Source organism: Leucoraja erinacea, chromosome 3 (assembly GCF_028641065.1).
Source record: "Leucoraja erinacea ecotype New England chromosome 3, Leri_hhj_1, whole genome shotgun sequence".
NCBI classification, from domain to species: Eukaryota; Metazoa; Chordata; class Chondrichthyes; order Rajiformes; family Rajidae; genus Leucoraja; species Leucoraja erinaceus.
In genome coordinates, this window is record NC_073379.1 from 72696914 (window position 1) to 72717589 (window position 20676).

General features: G+C 45.2%; 1 protein-coding gene across 1 annotated transcript in view; it reads left to right on the forward strand.

The window, feature by feature from the left end:
• Positions 1 to 20676, forward strand: part of LOC129695722 (fructose-1,6-bisphosphatase isozyme 2-like) — a 58845-nt gene that overhangs the window by 9766 nt on the left and 28403 nt on the right. The window contains exon 3 of the mRNA XM_055632925.1: positions 2073 to 2165. Coding sequence (XP_055488900.1) covers positions 2073 to 2165 — 93 coding nt within the window. The remainder of the gene's footprint in view (positions 1 to 2072; positions 2166 to 20676) is intronic.

The following is a 20676-nucleotide window of genomic DNA, read 5'->3' on the forward strand; positions in this document are numbered from 1 at the left end:
TACTATTTTGTTCCAACCATTATCCAATATTCTGAAAATGGTTTGGAAGGAGGTGAATATAGTACTTCTTTCATCCTGAATTCAATAAAATGATTGTCGGCTTGCCCGGATTGATAACATCACCGAAGGTAGATCACAGGGATCTCTGTGGAGTGACATCTGGTTACGTACAGTTTTGGTCTCCTAATCTGAGGAAATACATTCTTGCTATAGAGGGAGTACAGAGAAGATTCACCAGACTGATTCCTGGGATGGCAGGACTTTCATATGAAGAAAGACTGGATAGACTCGGTTTGTACTCGCTAGAATTTAGAAGATTGAGGGGGGATCTTATAGAAACTTACAAAATTCTTAAGGGGTTGGACAGGCTAGATGCAGGAAGATTATTCCCGATGTTGGGGAAGTCCAGAACTAGGGGTCACAGTTTAAGAATAAGAGGGAAGTCTTTTAGGACCGAGATGAGAAAAAAAATGTTTTACACAGAGAGTGATGAATCTGTGGAATTCTCTGCCACAGAAGGTAGTTGAGGCCAGTTCATTGGCTATATTTAAGAGGGAGTTAGATGTGGCCCTTGTGGCTAAAGGGATCAGGGGGTATGGAGAGAAGGCAGGGTTGGGATACTGAGTTGGATGATCAGCCATGATCATATCTAATAAGTTATAAGTTAGGTCTTTATTCTCTGGAGCGCAGAAGGTTAAGGGGGGACCTGATAGAGGTCTTTAAAATGATGAGAGGGATAGACAGAGTTGATGTGGACAAGCTTTTCCCTTTGAGAATAGGGAAGATTCAAACAAGAGGACATGACTTCAGAATTAAGGGACAGACGTTTAGGGGTAATATGAGGGGGAACTTCTTTACTCAGAGAGTGGTAGCGGTGTGGAATGAGCTTCCAGTGGAAGTGGTGGAGGCAGGTTCATTGATATCATTTAAAAATAAATTGGATAGGCATATGGATGAGAAGGGAATGGATGGTTATGGTATGAGTGCAGGCAGGTGGGACTAAGGGGGAAAAAAATTTGTTCGGCACGGACTTGTAGGGCCGAGATGGCCTGTTTCCGTGCTGTAATTGTTATATGGTTATATGGTTATATCGAATGGCGGTACAGGCTCGAAGGTCCGAATGGCCTACTCCTGCACCTATTTTCTATGTTTCTATGTTACAAACAGGGGAAAGGAAAAGGAAGGATTCCTGTCAGAGAGATTATTAAATTTCATGGCAGCTTTCTTCACAAACCTTACGAGTATCATCACTTCACTGCTGTTAACAACCTTTTTGTCTGTAGTTTACACAGGCAGTGGTAGGGACCTGGTACTCACGGCCAAGGCTGGTGTTGGAGACAGATACCATTGTGAATGAACAAATGATACTTTATTGTCACATGTGACAAGTCACAGTGATATTTTTTGTTTTGCACTCCCAAGGTATGCAAAGAGTCGCCACATAATGGGCGCCAACAAAGTTACAAAAGTATCCCACGCCAGGTCCCCCTTTGATCTCATCATGCCGGTTCCCCAAAGCAGTTTAAGAAGCTTTTAGATAGGCATGCGGGGGTGCAAGGAATAGAGGGATATGGATCATGTGCAGGCAGATGAGATCAGTTTAATTTGCTACCATTTTCAGCATAAACATTGTGGGCCAAAGGGCTCGTTTCTGTGCTGTGCTGTTCTGCGGTGTCACTGAGTAGGATCATTACCCAAAATAATCAGCAAGACATTGTTAAGTAACTATTAGTTCCACCTGCCACAACTGAAGCATTATAAGTCATCATAACACAATAGAAATTTACATCTTCCACATGTATAGGACTGCCTCACGACACACTTAAAATTGATAAACATAAAATTAAGCAGTAGAGTAGAGCTAATAAGACTTGATGTTTTGCTCCCTGTAGTAAGTCGGACCTCTTGATTTTGGCAGTGGGATTGGAGTGGTGAAATGTAGGGTAGGTACGTCATTCAGGTCATCAGGTTGGCATCCTCCACATAATTGGGAACACAAGAGGGACTTTGAAAGTTTTCTTTAAAGGATTACATAGAACAATCGCAATTTAATGCATAATTGTCTGTTCCAGGGTAAATATCTAGTGTGCTTTGACCCATTGGATGGTTCTTCAAACATTGATTGCCTGTCAGCTATTGGAACCATTTTTGGTATCTACAAGAAGGTAAGACAAAGAGTCTTTTGTTTAATTCAATCAGATTGATTAGTGGTGTGAGGTTAAACCAAAGCAAGTCAATGATTAAAATATATTTTTCTTTTTTAAAGCATGAAAAAATGTACTTTTTATTTCACATTTATATTGGTGTTCTGGTTGAGAATCAGTTTTCAGTCTTTACTGTGGCTTCTCTGTCATTTTTTATCACATAGCCCATGAGAATGATCTGTTGATTTTCTACAAGTTTCCCAATATCACCCTCTCTGCCCACAGGGTCATCCTGACTGAAGAGCTATAACATACAAATCAACAGAACAAGAGCTGGGGAGGCAGATTAATCTGTAGATCCTAAAGGTCAAATGCTTGCTTCAGAGTCATAAATGTCAACATAGAAACATAGAAATTAGGTGCAGAAGTAGGCCATTCGGCCCTTCGAGCCTGCACCGCCATTCAATATGATCATGGCTGATCATCCAACTCAGTATCCCGTACCTGCCTTCTCTCCATACCCTCTGATCCTCTTAGCCACAAGGGCCACATCTAACTCCCTCTTAAATATAGCCAATGAACTGGCCTCAACTACCCTCTGTGGCAGAGAGTTCCAGTGATTCACCACTCTCTGTGTGAAAAAAGTTCTTCTCATCTCAGTTTTAAAGGATTTCCCCCTTATCCTTAAACTGTGACCCCCTTGTCCTGGACTTCCCCAACATCGGGAACAATCTTCCTGCATCTAGCCTGTCCAACCCCTTAAGAATTTTGTAAGTTTCTATAAGATCCCCTCTCAATCTCCTAAATTCTAGAGAGTATAAACCAAGTCTATCCAGTCTTTCTTCATAAGACAGTCCTGACATCCCAGGAATCAGTCTGGTGAACCTTCTCTGCACTCCCTCTATGGCAAGAATGTCCTTCCTCAGATTTGGTGACCAAAACTGTACGCAATACTCCAGGTGTGGTCTCACCAAGACCCTGTACAACTGCAGTAGAACCTCCCTGCTCCTATACTCAAATCCTTTTGCTATGAAAGCTAACAGTTCTGCTAATGGACCAAATGGCTTAATTGAGTGCCACAACTCACATTATAATACTCACAATTTGACTTTTACTTCAGCTTTCATCGTTTGAAAGTTTATTTAGATTTTCACCAAGCAATCTTTGAGAAGTGAGGCTTTGTAACCTGCACGTATTTTGGATTTGTTGCTCATTTGCGAACAGCAAAGAAGAGGTGCCGCTGCATTGGATTTAGGCTGCATAAAACAGTGATTCATTAGATGCCTCCCGGGAGACCGCGGTGGCAGACTCCTCCCAGGAGGCTGCAGAGAAGGCCAGGCGGTGGAGCCTCATGGGTGGGCGGTGGTGCCTGCCTGAGGACAAAGGTGCCGGCGTGGGAGGGAGTGGGGGGGGGGGGAACAAAGGAGGACCCGGCGTGGGGGGGGGGGGGGGAGTAGGGGGGGGGAGAAACAAAGCAGGACCCAGTGTGGGGGGGAGGGGGGGTGGGGGAACAAAGGAGGACCCAGCATGCGGGACAAAGGAGGACCCAGTGTGATATTTGTAAATTTGTCTGCGCCATTTATGTGGTGACTCTTTGCATACCTTGGGTATGTAAAACATAGAATTCTACGGTGAGTCATCACATTTGACATTAAAGTATTCATTCTCCCAGTGAAAAGCAGTGTTTCTGTAAACAGATTCAGTCATCAACACCTTGTTAAAGGGCCACTTAGATTTGATCACTTATCAAGAATGAAATGTTTTGTACAAATTATCACAGGTTTATTGTTGCCGATGAAATGTTTTTATGATGTCTTGGTAAAATAAAGAGCCTGTTGTCCCTCTTCATGAAAAGATGAATATTTTTAAAATGATAAATCACAAGACTTAAGCTGTTTGATATCGATATTTCCACAACAAGATGTTTGCATAATTCATGTTCCATCATGTTCCAAGATTTTTAATTATTTGCACACAAATGTATAAATTGGGAAAACTCAGCTCTCGGGTTAGTTCCAGTATTTAATAAGATCATGGCTGATATGATTGTAACCTCAATTCCGCAATCGTGTTTACACACTGTAATCATTATCCCCCCCTTGTTTATCAGCTATCTGTTTACCTTTGCCTTGAAAACATCACTAGACTCAAATTCCACTGAGGGAAAATAAATTACAGAGACTCTTGCGTTCGGAGAGAAAAATAAATCTCACCCCCTCTCGCTCTTAACCTGCAAAAACTCTGATTTTAGATTCTCCCACAAGAGGAAACATTCTCTGTATATCAATCTTGTCAAAATCCCTCAGGATCTTTTATGTTTCATTCAAGTCACACCCCACTGTTCTACATTACAATGGATACAAGCCCAGCCTGACCAATCTTTCCTCATAGGACAATCTACTCATTCCAGGTATTAATCTAGAAACCATCTCGAAACTTCATCCAAGGCATTAACATCCTTTCTTAAATAAGGAGGCCAATATTGTGCATAGTACTAAAAATGTGAAAAATGTAAAAATCCCGAAGAGGATTAAAGAATTCTAAAATTATTTGCAGATGTTATTGTTGAATTAACGTTTAGTGTAGGAAATGCTAAAACAGTTCTCGTTGCTGCACTAAGAAGAGATAATCAGACCAAGTTGTTTCTTTAAGGACTGCTGGAAGGTATCACAGTGGCACAACAGCAGAGCTGCTGCCTAACAACACTAAAGATTGGGGTTCAATCACACAGAGAGTGGTGAATCTCTGGAACTCTCTGCCACAGAAGGTAGTTGAGGCCAGTTCATTATCTATATTTAAGAGGGAGTTAGATGTGGCCCTTGTGGCTAAAGGGATCAGGTGGTATGGAGAGAAGGCAGGTGCAGGATACTGAGTTGGATGATCAGCCATGATCATATTGAATGGCGGTGCAGGCTTGAAGGGCCGACTGGCCTACTCCTGCACCTAATTTCTATGTTTCTATGATCCTGACTATGGGTGCTGTCTGTATGGAGTTTGGGTGTTGGTCCAGTGACAGCATGGGTTTTCTCCGGGTACTCTGGTTTATTCCCACATTGAAAAGACGTGCAGGTTTGTAGGTTAATTGGCTTCTGTAAATTGTCTTGAATGAGCAGGATAGAACTAGTTGGACGGCATGGACTCGGTGGGCCAAAGGGCCTGTTTCCACGCTGTATCTCTAAACTAAACTAAACATAATGTTTATACATAACCACCAGATGGTGCTGTAAAGCTTTTATTGAAATATCATTGCCCCTTCAAGTAAATTACAATAATATTCTGAAGCCAGGCGGGATCCAGGCTGAGAGTCTTTTTTGCTTAGACCATTGCTCAGACCAAAGATGATGTATGAAGGTAAGCTAGCCAAGAATATAAAGCAGGATAGTAAAAACTTCCTTAGGTATGTGAAGAGCAAAACAAAATAGTTAAGACCAAAGTTGGACCCTTGAAGACAGAAAAGGGTGAATTTATAATGGGGAACAAGGAAATGGCAGATGAGTTGAACAGGTACTTTGGATCCGTCTTCACCAAGGAGGACACAAACAATCTTCCTGATGTACTAGTGGCCAGAGGATCTGGGGTGACAGAGGAGTTGAAGGTAATCCACATTAGGCAGGAAGTGGTGTTTGGTAGACTGATGGGACTGAAGGCTGATAAATCTCTCGGGCCTGATGGTCTACATCCCAGGGTACTTAAGGAAGTGGCTCAAGAAATCGTGGACGCATTGGTGATCATTTTTCAATGTTCTATAGACTCAGGGTCAGTTCCTATGGATTGGAGGGTAGCTAATGTTATCCCACTTTTTAAGAAAGGTGGGAGAGAGAAAACAGGGAATTATAAACCAGTTAGCCTGACATCGGTGGTGGAAAAGATGCTGGAGTCAATAATAAAAGATGACATAGCGGCACATTTGGATAGCAGTAGCAGGATCGGTCCGAGTCAGCATGGATTTACGAAGGGGAAATCATGCTTGACTAATCTTTTGAGGATGTAACTAGGAAAATGGACAAGGGAGAGCCAGTGGATGTAGTGTGCCTGGACTTTCAGAAAGTATTTGATAAGGTCCCACATAGGAGATTAGTGGGCAAAATTAGGGCACGTGGTATTGGAGGTAGGGTGCTGACATGGATAGAAAATTGGTTGGCAGACAGGAAACAAAGAGTAGGGATCAACGGGTCCCTTTCAGAATGGCAGGCAGTGACTAGTGGGGTGCCGCAAGGCTCGATGCTGGGACCGCAGCTATTTACAATATATATTAATGATTTAGTTGAAGGGATTACAAGTAACATTAGCAAATTTGAGATGACACAAAGCTGGGTGGCAGTGTGAACTGTGAGGAGGATGCTATGAGAATGTAGGGTGACTTGGACAGGTTGGGTGAGTGGGCAGATGCAGGTTAATGTGGATAAATGTGAGGTTATTCATTTTGGTAGCAAAAACAGGAAGGAAGATTCTTATCTAAATGGTGTCAAGTTGGGAAAAGGGGAAGTACAACGGGAACTGGGTGTCCTTGTTCATCAGTCAATTAATGTAAGCATGCAGGTACAGCAGGCAGTGAAGAAAGCGAAAGGCATGTAGGCCTTTGTAACAAGATAATTTGATTATAGGAACAAAGAGGTCCTTGAGCAGTTGTACTAGGCCCTAGTGAGACCACACCTGGAGTATTAAATGCAGTTTTGGTCTCCCAATTTGAGGAAAGACATTCTTGCTATTGGGGGAGTGTAGCGTAGGTCTACAAGGTTAATTCCCGGGATGGCGGGACTGCCATATGCTGAGCGAATGGAGCGGCTGGGCTTGTACACTCTGGAATTTAGGATGAGAGGGGATCTTATTGAAACATATACGATTATACAGGGTTTGGACACGCTAGAAGCAGGAAACATGTTCCCGATGTTGGAGGAATCCAGAACCAGGGGCCACAGTTTAAGAATAAGGGGTAAGCCATTTAGAATGGAGATGAGGAAACACTTTTTCACACAGAGAGTTGCGAGTGTGGAATTCTCTGCCTCAGAGGGCGGTGGAAGCCAGTTCTCTGAATACTTGCAAGAGAGAGCTAGATCGGGCTCTTGATGATAGTGGAGTCAGGGGATATAGTGAGAAGGCAGGAACGGGATACTGATTGGGGATGATCAGCCATGATCACATTGAATGGCGGTGCTGGCTTGAAGGACCGAATGGCCTACTCCTGCACCTGTTGTCTATTAATAGTAAGATTAAACGAGAACTTACCAGTTTGAAGTTCGATCTTGATTTTATGAGGAGTTACGATGAGCGATTACGTGAAGAAGAAGAAGGGCCGTCCATCTGCGTGCGCGTCAATCTTCAAAGCAGCGGTGTTAAATCACGGATAAAAAGAAGAGCTGAGAATAGTAAGATTGTGAAGAAACTAGAACTTCCATATGACCTTGATAGTATGAGGGTGGGAGCGGTGGGGACGTAATCACTCATCGTAGCTCCTCATAAAATCAAGATCAAACTTCAAACTGGTAAGTTCTCGTTTAATCTTACTATTTTACTTCGGAGTCACGTGAGTGACTATGTGAAGATTTCAAAGCTCTGTGATTTTACGCCGGTTACGAATCCAGGCGTCACACACTGAATGGATTGACCATGGATGCGTGTAATCATTAAAGCATTCAGACATTACATAGTTAAGTAAATAAACTGATGCTTTAAATGAAAGAAAAGTTTTAAAAAAAGTTACCTCTCCCAACCTTGGGGGGGAAACTAAGGGACAGAACTTAAAATGGTACGTGCAAACACCCCCAGTCCGGTTATGGATTTGTTATAAAACCGGTGGACCGTTATTTCATTCGTCCATCCTGCAGCCACTAGGATGTCATCAAGGGGCACGTCCATAGCTCTTGCTGCCGACGTAGATGCAGCCCTGGTGGAGTGAGATTTAACCATATAAATGTTTACTCCTGCTATTGCCATTACCTCTTTTGACCATCTGGAGATGGTTTGAGTCGACACCTTTTGGTGCGATTTTTTATTTTTATGGCTGATGAGGACCGATTGTTCTGAGCCTCTGAGGTTCTCCGTAACTCTCAGATAGTGGTGTTAGTATGTTACCACCCACACAACCATTGGTCCTCTGGATATGCCAAGAACTGGATCTCCATCCCTGGCATTCCTGGCCTGCTCTGTTTGTCAGGTTCCTGATTAGGAATGTTATGTTGTTCATATTGGTGGTCATGTAGTCCAACCATAGCTTTTGCAGTGTCTGGACTCTTTGTCAGCATACCACCTTCAGGGCTAGTTATAGGCGGTCCCCACTGTCAAAGTAGGGTTTGTACCACGCTCACATCCCATGTGTCAGTGTACCTTGGCCTTGGAGGTCTTAAATTGTAAATTCCCTTCATGAATTTTGTTGTAAAGGGTTGCGTTCCTATCGAACTGTGCCCTGCTTCTGGCATCAGATAGGAGGAGAGTGTGCCTCTGGCACTATAGATTGCACTATAACTTTGTTTATAGTTATAGTACAGAGTTGATAGGAACTCCAAGACAAAAAATAAATAAATTGGATAGTTATATGGATGGGAAGGGAATGGAGGGTTATGGTCTGAGCGCAGGTATATGGGACTAGGGGAGATTATGTGTTTGGCACGGACTAGAAGGGTCGAGATGGCCTGTTTCCGTGCTGTAATTGTTATATGGTTATATGGTTACATCCGTTATCCGGACTGTGTTGTAGTTGTTCGGATAGTCCTATGCCTTGAAATGGCCTCCTCAGATCTGCAGACCAACAAGTTATACGTTCATGTGGTGGATGATTGCTCCCTGTAACTGGGTTCACTAGGAGGTCCCTGCTCTTGGGTGCAGCCATAACTGGCTGGACTATAATTCGCAAATTTTTGGGGACCAGGCTTGAGTAGGCCAATCTGGCACTACCAATATGCCTGTGGCTTAGTCTTGCTTGATTTTTGTCAAGCATCGGTTTGTGAGACAAATTGGCGGAAAGCATACATAAACATTCCTCCCCAATTGAGGGAGAAAGCATCCACTGCCTTGCTCTTGGATCCAGCTCGCAGGACACATATCTGGGTAACTAATGGTTAGTCTAGATGCAAACGGATCAGCATCTGGTATGCCAAATCGTGTAGTTATTTTGTTAAATACTGTCTGATTGAACATCCATTCTGTGTTGTTATTAAACATTCGTGATCCAGCATCTGTCACCGTGTTATATCTACCTCGTAGATTTCCCAAATATTCCTCTCGATACACCAGTGCCAAATGAGGTTCGACAATCTGTCGTAAGATACAGATTTTACACCCCCTTGTTAATGGATATATGCCACCGCAGTGGTGTTATCAATCTGAATTTGAACAAGCACCGGTTGCATATCGTTACAGAGAACCTTGAGTCCATATTGTGCCCCCAACAATTCTGGGTAATTGATTCCATGTGTTGGGGAATTACAGACTCCTGCTCATTCCATCTGCCCCCACAGCTCTAGACGGTGTTTGTGGCTCCCCATCCTTAGCTGCTTGCATATGTCTGAAGAACCCCCGATGGCTTTCGAGCAAAATTTCCCTGACCTGTCTCCCATTCGTTATCCACCATAGTTATTCAACAATGGCCTCTGCTGGCAATCCATAGTTTGCTTATTCGGCCTGCACGTAATCTGAGTGTTCGTTCCTTTGCTTGCTGTAAGTTCTGGTAATGCAAAGGCCCGTGACGTACTGCTGGGAATGCAGCTACTATTTGCCAATTACACTCGCTGTTTGCCTGATAGATGGCTAGTATTTGACTATCAGGTCATTGCAGGCTTAATTAATATTGTCGCTTGCCCCTAGGCAAAGTCACCAACATATTTACTGTTTTTGATAGTAAATTCTAGGTAATCAATTACCCTTGTAGGTGTCAATTTTGATTTAACTGGATGGATGAGGTAACGAATTCTTTCAAACAGGGTTTTGGTTTGCTTTGACTGATGCTTCTGCCAATTCTTGGTGACTCCAGAATGAAAATATCCTCCAAATATGCCATTACTATGTGGTTTTGAGACCTTTGTAGTCCCAGAATTGGTTTCCGTAGTTTAGTCAATAGTCTAGGAGCTGATGTCAACCCATTTGGCAGAGCCATACCATCCAGCTAAACTTCAAATATCTCGTGTTCTTAATGAATAGACACCGAATAGTATTCATCTTTGAGGTCGATGCATGCCATGTGACCATTTTATAGGAAGCTCCTATAAAACAGTTGTTAGACCATAACAAAAATTGCTGTTTCTAAAAGTCTGTACTGCACAAATGAGTTAAACCTGGATGAAGTGACATCCTCCATCTGTCACCTGTACTGGAAGGCAATCCTGCCCAAAATACTGGGCCTGCCTTGAAGACAATTCCAGTCCGAGTTCCAAGTCTGCTTGGAACCTATGTATGTTGTGCAGTAAAAAATAATCACATGTTGTTATCTGTTTTTTAAAACCAGATCTGAAATTCATGTTATTGTCATTTTGAACAAAAACACAAGCGTAAAATTACCAACATGTAACTGGTCCACAATCCCTTGTTTCAGTAAACCCAGACCCACCTACATCCATGGCTACTGGTGGTCTTGTGGTAAGCCCAAAGGTCCCTGATGCGGGTTCCTTTTCTCCCCTTGATTGGGAGTAGGACTGGTAGGAAGTGTAGATTCCATGTTTCTCCTGACCTCTGCTTGGGTCTTGGTCTGAAGCCTCATCATACTGAGCCTGCCTTGTCGGACAATTCTGGCCATAATTCTGAGTCTGCCTTGAAAGACGACTCTGATCATATTTCCGTGCCCAACTTTCAAGCTACCACCGGATTCAGTGAACTGCTTACCCCCTATGGAGGTATGGGGTGTGTTGTCGCCTACTGATGAAGTTTTGCTTGTCGTTGGTACCTTGATTGGTCCGACAGCTTTTGCTTCCTTCTTCTGGTCTGATAGCGCTGTTCCCTTGCCGGCATTTGTGCGGATATTCTGCCAACTGCTGTCTCTTGAGGCCATATGCATGTGCTTCAGTATGTTCATACTTTAATTCGAGATCAGTTACGTACTGATCTCGAAACAAAATTTTGTTTGAACGTTATGTGAGGTTCAAATGACAAATGAATGGTATTGTAAAGTATTGTAATTCGAGATCAGTTATCTACTGACAGTGGCGTAGGGTGGGTTTTGAGCGCCCGGGGCAGTTTAAAGTTTTGTGCCTCCTCATTAGCGGGGGGTGGTGGGGGGGGAAGAGGGGGAAAAGGGGAGAGGGGAGGAAGATAGGGGGAGAAAGGGAGAAGGGAAGGGGGAAGGGGGAAGGGAAAGGAACACGTTTTTGGTCTCTTCCTTCGGGGGATGCGACTTCTTTTGTCGTATCCCCCGTCTCCGCCTGCGCCGAGGCCTAATGGCGGAGCTGGCGGCCTCGGAGCTGGGGCAGAGGCAGCGGCGGCTGGGACAGCGGCAGCGGCGACCAGAACTCGGAGCGGGGACAGCGACAGCGGCGGCCTGGCCTCGGAGCTGGGACGGCGGCAGCAGCTGGGACGGCGGTAGCAGCAGCGACGGCCTGGCCTCGGAGCTGGGGCGGGCAGTGGCGGCCTGGCCTCGGAGCTGGGACAGCGGCAGCGGCCGCCCGGCATCAGAGCTGGGACGGCGGCAGCGGCTGGGACGGTGGCAGCAACAGCGACAGCGGCGGCCTGGCCTCGGAGAGGGGACAGCGACAGCGGCCACACGGCATCGGAGCTGGAGCAGCGGCAGCGGCACGCCTCGGCGACCTGGCCTCGGAGTTGGGACAACGGTGACCAGAACTCGGAGCTGGGGCACGTTCCGGCGGCAGCGGCCACTCGACCCGACCGCGGGCCCAGTGGACGACAGCGGTTTTTATACTCACAGCTCCAGGTAACCCCTCCTCGCTCCAACGGCTCCCCGGGCCTCTGTAGAAGCAAGCCCCGCGCTGTTTTTATACTCACAGCTCCAGGTAACTCCTCCTCGCTCCAACGGCTCCCCGGGCCTCTTAATTTTATTTAAAAAATTCATCCAACAATTTTTTTGCCCCCCTAAAAATTTAGCGCCCGGGGCAACCGCCCCTCTGGCCCCCCCCCACGCTACGCCACTGTCTACTGATCACTCACACTCCTCTCCATTGGGAGTGAAATTTGTAGGTAGCCCTGGAAACAGGTGCTGCCGCAGGCCCCTGTGGATAACTGCGCTGACATGGCCCCTCCAGCGGGCCTAAATGAGATTCTTGCTTTGGGTCAGACTGAAACTGACCGTGAATGCTCCTCTCCTCAGAGCAAGAGACATTTTCTAGATCTCTATCCAGGGAAGCACCCAGTGGAACCTGGATGATTGCAGAAGTATTTCTTTTCTTTTGTGCTTATTATTTATTTTATGTAAAGCTTTTTAGTGCAAGTTAACTTAAACAGTGCTATATAAGTAAAAGTTACTTACTTACTTCCTTTCTTCTACTTGTCCCTGGGAAGGTTCCCCCCCCCCCCCCCCCCCCCCCCTGCTTTTGTACTCCGATTCAGAGTGGTTTCTTCCATATGTACTTCCCCCTCCAATGGGGAAGACATTGGGTTGCCCCATTATGCAAGGCTCCTGGTACTGCCTGCTGCTGGAGGCCCGGGCTGACACAGCTCTCTCCTTAAAGCAGGTCATTGTTGGAGCAACTTCTCCAAAAGTTGCTCCTATGTGGGAGAGTCGTCCTCAGATGCTCTCCGTTGAGGGAGGGTATCCCTTTCCCTCCCCGGACTCTTCTGAGTCAATGGGTTGTTTGACTTGCGGGTGGATTTTCCCGTACTGCAGGACCACCAACGGAGCTCTCCTCCTGCACCAAGTCTGCTGCCGGTTCAGCTGCCGGCGCTGTGTCGAGAAACACCGTTGCCCGCTACTGGGAAATGCTGCGGTCTTCGGCAGCCGACTTCCCCGCGGACCGTCTCCTCGACATCTGGGCCCTGAAACTACAAAAAGTTTCAAGCCCGAAAGAACGCAGGTAAGTGATTCAACTTTATTTACCTGCCCATCCTAACAGCCTGGGAGGACGCAGTGCCTCTCCAGTCAGTCGCGCGTTGCGTTCAGACGTAATGGACGCGCACGCAGACGGACGGCCCTTTTTCTTCTTCACGTAGTCACTCACGTGACTCCAAAGTAAAATCAGAACTATGGGCCTCCAATGAGTTTTTCACTCATCATACAAATTCTTTTACCATTTGTGTACTTATGTATAAAACATTTTGAGCATATATTTTGTAACACCACGAAGGCCACAAAAAAAGATCTGAAAACTGGCTGAGTTTGGTACATATCAATATACACACAGATGGTGACCAAAGTTAAATCAGATATGGATCCAAGTGGTTCCAATGAATCTTACTATGAGTGCAGTTGTAAGCAAGTAAACGTTCCATATACCCACCTTTCTCACAAAGAGGGTGGTGGGTATATGGAACGAGCTGCCAGAGGAGGTAGTTGAGGCAGGTACAATATCAGCATCTTTGTGCGTCTTTGTGATATTAAATAATACGTGATACCGATACACCGAGTAGGAATAAAGGTTCCATCATCCAAAGCATTGATGTTGATTGGGAACAACTGGTGCCCAGGCCATATCCCCCTCCCCCCCTCCAACACACATAGACAATAGGTGCAGGAGTAGGCCATTCGGCCCTTTAAGCCAGCACGGCTATTCACTGTGATCATGGCTGATCATCCACAATCAGTACCCCGTTCCTGCCTTCTCTCCATATCCCTTGACTCCGCTATCTTTAAGAGCTCTATCTAACTCTCTCTTGAAAGCATCCAGAGAATTGGCCTTCACTGCCGGAAGAGAATTCCACAGATTCACAGGGTGAAAACGTTTTTCCTCATCTCCCATCTAAATGGCCTACCCCTTATTCTTAAACTGTGGCCCCTGGTTCTGGACTCCCCAAACATCTGAAACATGTTTCCTGCCTCTAGCGTGTCCAATCCCTTAATAATCTTATATGTTTCAATGAGATACCCTCTCATCCTAAATTCCAGAGTGTTCAAGCCCAGCCGCTCCATTCACTCAGCATATGGCAGTCCCGCCATCCCGGGAATTAACCTTGTGAACCTACGCTACACTCCCTCAATAGCAAGAATGTCTTTCCTCAAATTGGGAGACCAATACATGTTTCCTGCCTCTAGCGTGTCCAATCCCTTAATAATCTTATATGTTTCAATAAGATACCCTCTCATCCTTCTATTCCAGTGTATACAATACAATACCATTTATTGTCATTTGAACCTCAAATGTTCAAACGAAAGTACAAGCCCAGTAGCTCCATTCTTTCAATTTATGACAGTCCCGCCATCCCGGGAATTAACCTCGTGAACCGACACTACACACAATACTGCAGGTGTGGTCTCACTAGGGCCCTGTACAACTGTAGAAGGACCTTTGCTCCTATACGCAACTCCTCTTGTTATAAAGGACAACATGCCATTCGCTTTCTTCACTGCCTGTTGTACCTGCATGCTTACTTTCAGTGACTGATGAACAAGGACACCCCTTTTCCTCACATTTATCCACATTAAACTGCATCTGCCATGCATCTGCCCACTCACCCAACCTGTCGAAGTCACTGCATCCTCATAGCATCCTCCTCACAGTTCACACTGCCACCCGGCTTTGTGTCATCTGCAAATTTGCTAATGATACTCTTAACCCCATCATATAAATCATTAATGTATATTGTAAATAGCTGTGGTCCCAGCACCGAGCCTTGTGGTACCCCACTAGTCACTGCCTGCCATTCTGAAAGGGACCCATTAATCTCTACTCTTTGTTTCCTATCTGCCAACCAATTTCTAACCATGTCAGTACCTTACCTCCAATACCATGTGCTCTAATTTTGCCCACTAATCTCCTATGTGGGGCCTTAGCAAAGGCTTTCTGAAAGTCTAGGTACACTACATCCACTGGCTCTCCCTTGTCCAGAGAGATTAGTCGAGCATGATTTCCAGAAGATTAGTCAAGCATGATTTTCCCTTCGTAATCCATGCTGACTCGGACCGATCCTGCTACTGCTATTCAAATTTGCCGCTATTTCATCTTATATAATTGACTCCAGCATCTTCCCCACCACCGATGTGAGGCTAACTGGTCTATAATTCCCTGTTTTCTCTCTTCCTCCTTTCTTAAAAAGTGGGATAACATTAACTACCCTCCAATCCACAGGAACTGATCCTGAATCTATAGAACATTTGAAAATGAACACCAATGCGTCCACAGCTGTCCGATGTCCGGACCTTCGCTGACAGCCCACGCCGACACCACTACCCTTCCTTCTCATGGCCGATCATCGGTTCATGAGTTGGATGGGGTGCTGGACTTTGCGCGCAGCACAACACAAAGCCCAGCAGGCAGACCAGCTGAGGAGTTTTAAGGGGGCGTAAAGTCTGGCGCCCTGACCAAAACTCCTCAGCTGGCTCGCCGCCTGGGCTTTGTGTGCAGTCCAGCACCCGGGCCAACTCATCATTCACCCAGCCATGGGCGAGTCGGTCAACGAATTGCCGTCGGGAATTTGTCTCTTATGTTGACCTTTTGCCCCTTATTTGAGAGTGAGAATGTTGGGAACCCTACCTTGGGCCCCACTCTCTTCTCACTACTACAACAAGGAAAGCAGCCTGAGAACCATTACCTTCAGGCTCAAGAACAGCTTCCTCCCATCAACCATCAGGTGTTGAACCACCCTGCGCGACCCTACCTCGACACCAAACCACTGAGGACTTTGTACTACTCCAGTAGCATTACACAGTTTGGATTTTGCACTATCATGGTAAGAGTTAACAAATTAGGTCATCGCAATGGGACAGCCCCTTTACTGATTACACTGGGTAAGTTATCTGTTGCCCAAAATAACTGATAACATTGTATATTGTTGCATCTAAGATGCTTGTTAAGCTGCGGCAAACAAGAATGTTGCTGTTCCGGTTCATATCCAATGCAGTAAACATTCTCACCCTGAGCCTCTTGTTACCATTACCTAAAAAATTGATTCTAGCAATTGTGGCTTCCGATGTCAGGTTGACTGGTATTGAGGAAACTTGAGTTGCAGGTTTACCCTGAGGATTCTGTCCATTATAACAGTGGCCTCATTTCCTTAACTGCTCATCCAGGTCAAACATTCCCTCCTGTAAAGTCAATATAGGGAAAACGTACTCGCAATAGGAGAACTGAGATGTTAATGAATGTTTAAAGATTTGATGTTAGAAACATAGAAACATAGAAATTAGGTGCAGGAGTAGGCCATTCGGCCCTTCGAGCCTGCACCGCCATTTAATATGATCATGGCTGATCATCCAACTCAGTATCCCGTACCTGCCTTTTCTCCATACCCTCTGATCCCCTTGGCCACAAGGGCCACATCTAACTCCCTCTTAAATATAGCCAATGAACTGGTCCTCAACTACCCTCTGTGGCAGAGAGTTCCAGAGATTCACCACTCTCTGTGTGAAAAAAGTTCTCCTCATCTCGGTTTTAAAGGATTTCCCCCTTATCCTTAAGCTGTGACCCCTTGTCCTGGTTTTTGTCTATCTTGATCGGATTTAATAAAGCCTTATTGTGTTCTTATTGTGTTGTACGAAATAAATGTTTTGTTAATTAGATTTAACAAAAGTGATTTCATTTTTAATTCAATTAGAAAATGTGTGTGCTGCCTTTGTATGCATGTCCCAACACTCCCAATACTTTATAAATATGCAGACAGTTAGTGCATGACTAATCTACAGAGTCAACTAAGATTTACAGCCTTTGCTGGGTTATTTATGTTTTCATGCTGTTTTGTGGTGTCACTTCCAGAATCACGAGCCTCATGTTGGCAGCAAGCTAAAAGTAAACAACTTTTAAACGGAACTATCTTTGCAACTGGCCTCGGCTAAACTAGAGTGCGTAGAACGTGCAACGTTACAACACAGGAACAGGCATCTGTAACCTATGATGTATGTCTGCACATGTCCCTCCATTCCCTACCTCTCCAAGTACCTGTCTAAATGCCTCTTAAAATGCCACCTGGGTGGCACAATGGCACAGCTGGAAGATTTGAGGCCTTTCACTGCCAGAGACCCGATTCGATCTGACTTCGGGTGCTGTCTCTGTGGTGTTTGCACGTTCTCACTATGACCACATTGGTTTCCTCCGGGTATTCTGGCTTCCCCCCCATATCCCAAAGACATGCAGGTTTGTAAGTTAATTGGTCTCTGTAAAACTGCCCTTGGTGTGAACAACTCTGTAAACCTGCACTTTAGAGTCATCTGCAAACTTACTAATCATGCCTTTTATATTCTCATCCAAATCATTGATATAAACCATAAGCAGCAATGGGTGCAGCACCGCACCACTAGTCACAGGTCTCCAGTCTGAAAAACAACTTTCCACCATCACCCTCTGCTTCCTGCCAGGAAGCTCACTCTTCCCAGATCCCACGCAATCTAACCTTCCTGAGCAGCTACTATGCAGAACCTTTACATTATAGTTTTACGTAATGACCTATAGCCCATCTATAGGTCATGGGAGCTTGAAAAGTTTTCTTTTCCCAAAGTTTCTCTTTACTTCATGCAGCAATAGGGTGTGGGTTAATAAAATATTTGCATGGGCGTATGTGTAGCATGTGATGATGATGTGTATGCATGTGACTCAGCACACTTATCCAATGAGTAATTCTAGTCACAAAGTAGCTTTTTGCACATTTCTGGCAGATGTTTTGGTCTAAAGTGAAACTGGGTGTGTCTCCTGACAAAATGAGACCTCTCTGCAAGGGACAAGTCAGAGAATAATGGAATATTGTGTTAAATTAGAGAGACAGCATGGAAACAGGCCCTTTGGCCCACCGAGGCTGTGTCAACCATCAATTGGCCCATTCACATTAGTTATCATACATTATCATAGAAACATAGAAACATAGAAAATAGGTGCAGGAGTAGGCCATTCGGCCCTTCGAGCCTGCACCGCCATTCAATATGATCATGGCTGATCATCCAACTCCGTATCCTGTACCTGCCTTCTCTCCATACCGCCTAATCCCTTTAGCCACAAGGGCCACATCTAACTCCCTAACATCTAACATCTAACTAAAATATAGATCATCCACTCCCTATGTATTAGGAACAATTTCAGAGGCCAATTAACCTACAAACCTGTACGTCTTTGGGATGTAGGGGAAAATCGTAGCTCCCTGCTGTCACAGGAAGAGCGTGCAAACTCCACATAAGAAGTATGAACTCGGGTCTGGCGCTCTGGATGAATGCAGCTCTCACAACTCTCAGCAACTTCACAGCACCCAGGACAAAACGGCCCACTTGACCAGCAACCCATCAACCACCGTAAAGCCCAGTTTCCTCCATCACCTGTGTGCACTGGCTTCAGGTTTACCATCAAGACAACACTCTGCCATTACTCTTCCAGGTTATTCTGACAGCAGATTCTTCACCAAGAATCTCTTTGACCTGGAAGGATAAGAACCATGGACAAGTGGAAGCACTACCACCTGCAGGACTCCCTCCAAGTCTGCAAGTTGCAGTACATTCTGATTTAGAAATACATAGCTGGACCTTGATCGGTACCAGGTCTAAATCCTGGAACTACCTAATACCATTATGGAAACAAAACACAAAGGATTGGGCAAACTCAGTGGGTCAGGCAGCATCTGTGGAATGAAAGGACACCCCTTGGCACCCTTCTTCAGTCTAATGGTTGTCGGCCCTTTCCCTCCACAGATGCTACTTGACTCATTGAGTTAATCCAGCACTATGTGTTTTGCTCAAGATTCCAGCATCTGCAGTGTCTTGTGTCACCATTATGGGATCACCTTCGCAAGCAGGGCTATGATGTTTCAAGGGGGTGGCCCACTGAAAACATCTCAAGGGCATTTGGCGAGGATCAGTAAGCATTGGGCTTGCGTGCCGGTGATGCCTGGAGCATGAACATGCATAGATAAAAAAGGGAATTGTTAAATTGAGATATCCTCATTTTAACTAATCCTAAAGATAGTTTTCTCCCTGTGCAAACTTCAGAAACCTGAGCTCACTGTTGCTGCCTTATTCGTGTGCTGCTTATTGCAAAGGGATCAGAGCCACTGAAGAGCTATCCTCATGGCAGTCTCTTGTTTCCATGGAGAAGAGGGAAAACAGAGAGAAACAGAGAGTCAGAGATGGATGGTGCAAATTGGAAAAGGGAAGGGTTTAAAGCGACCATGTTAGTTAATGAGGCTTCCCGTTTTAAAGAGCAGCTCAATCGGATTCCCTGCTCAGATGTCCAACACTAGAGGACATAGATTTAAGGTGAGAGCATCAATGTTTAAAAGAGATGTGCAGGGCAAGTTTTTGTTACATAGAGTGGCGAGTGCCTGGAATGCGCTGCCAGGGGGTGGTGGTGGAGGAATGTACAATAGTGGTAATTGCGAGGCTGTTGGATAGGCACATGGCTATGCAGGGTATGGTAGGCTATAGATCTGATACAGATAGAGGAGATTCGTTTAACTTGGCATCATGTTCAGTGCTGACATTATGGGCTGAATGGCCTGTTCCTGTGCTGCACTGTTCTGTGTTCTATAGTCCCAACATCAAGTCACAACTACAGTGTTCTTTGTCATTGTTGCCTGTTGACAAACTGGCAGCAAGTTTAAGTCAATGCACGGTTCTCACCTCGCTGGATGATATACGTCTCCCTAAACAGCGAGTGAACAATGACAGTCACGGGTCACAAGTTTTTGAGGAACATACAGCATTTGAGCAAAACCCACGCGGTCACAGAGAGAATGCGCGAACTCCACGCAGACAGCACCCGAGGTCAGGATCGAACCCAGGCCTCTGGAGACAAGAGCGGAACTCGCTATCAAAACATGGAGGGGACGGGGGCCACAATTTTTTGGCGGTCACGCGCGCATGCGCACACTCACACACACGCGCGAGGCTTCGGAGGCTCAATCCAGCGTTAAAAACGGAGATTTTAAAATCGGGATCACAAAAACTTGGGGGGGACGTCCCCCATCTCTCAAAATATTTGAAAATGCAGCGTGTCCCCTCTGGCCCCCGGGTTTTCCGCCCCTGTCTGGAGCTATGAGGCAGCAGTTCTACCAGCTACTCCATGGTGCTGCCCATTTCCATTAGATTATATATTTTTCAGTCTAACACTATGTCTGCCACTGGGTGGAGGCATTTTGCAGAAAACCCACTCATTCTTGCAGCAGAGGAGAAAATACTGCAGCAGTGATTTTGCTCTGTCACTATTGCAAATCCTCCCCAGTTGAATGGTGGTTGCAGAAGCCTGAAAGCTGGTTTCTTATCTGCCTAATACCGCAAAACGTATTTGAAATGGGAAGATTTAAGAAAAAGCTAGAAAAAAAGGCTAATTTCAGGAAAATAAAGATGAAATTATTGGAGGAATTACTTGGAAGAAATGCCTTTCTTTGCATGTTGTGTGTGTCTCATGGAAGAAGCTACCCAATTGTGTCACACAGTGAGACCATTTGGTATGTGAAACTCATGCTTAGTTTTACAGCAGGCCTTAACAAAAACATGTTTTCCGATTTGAAAATAGATTACTCATACAAAGAG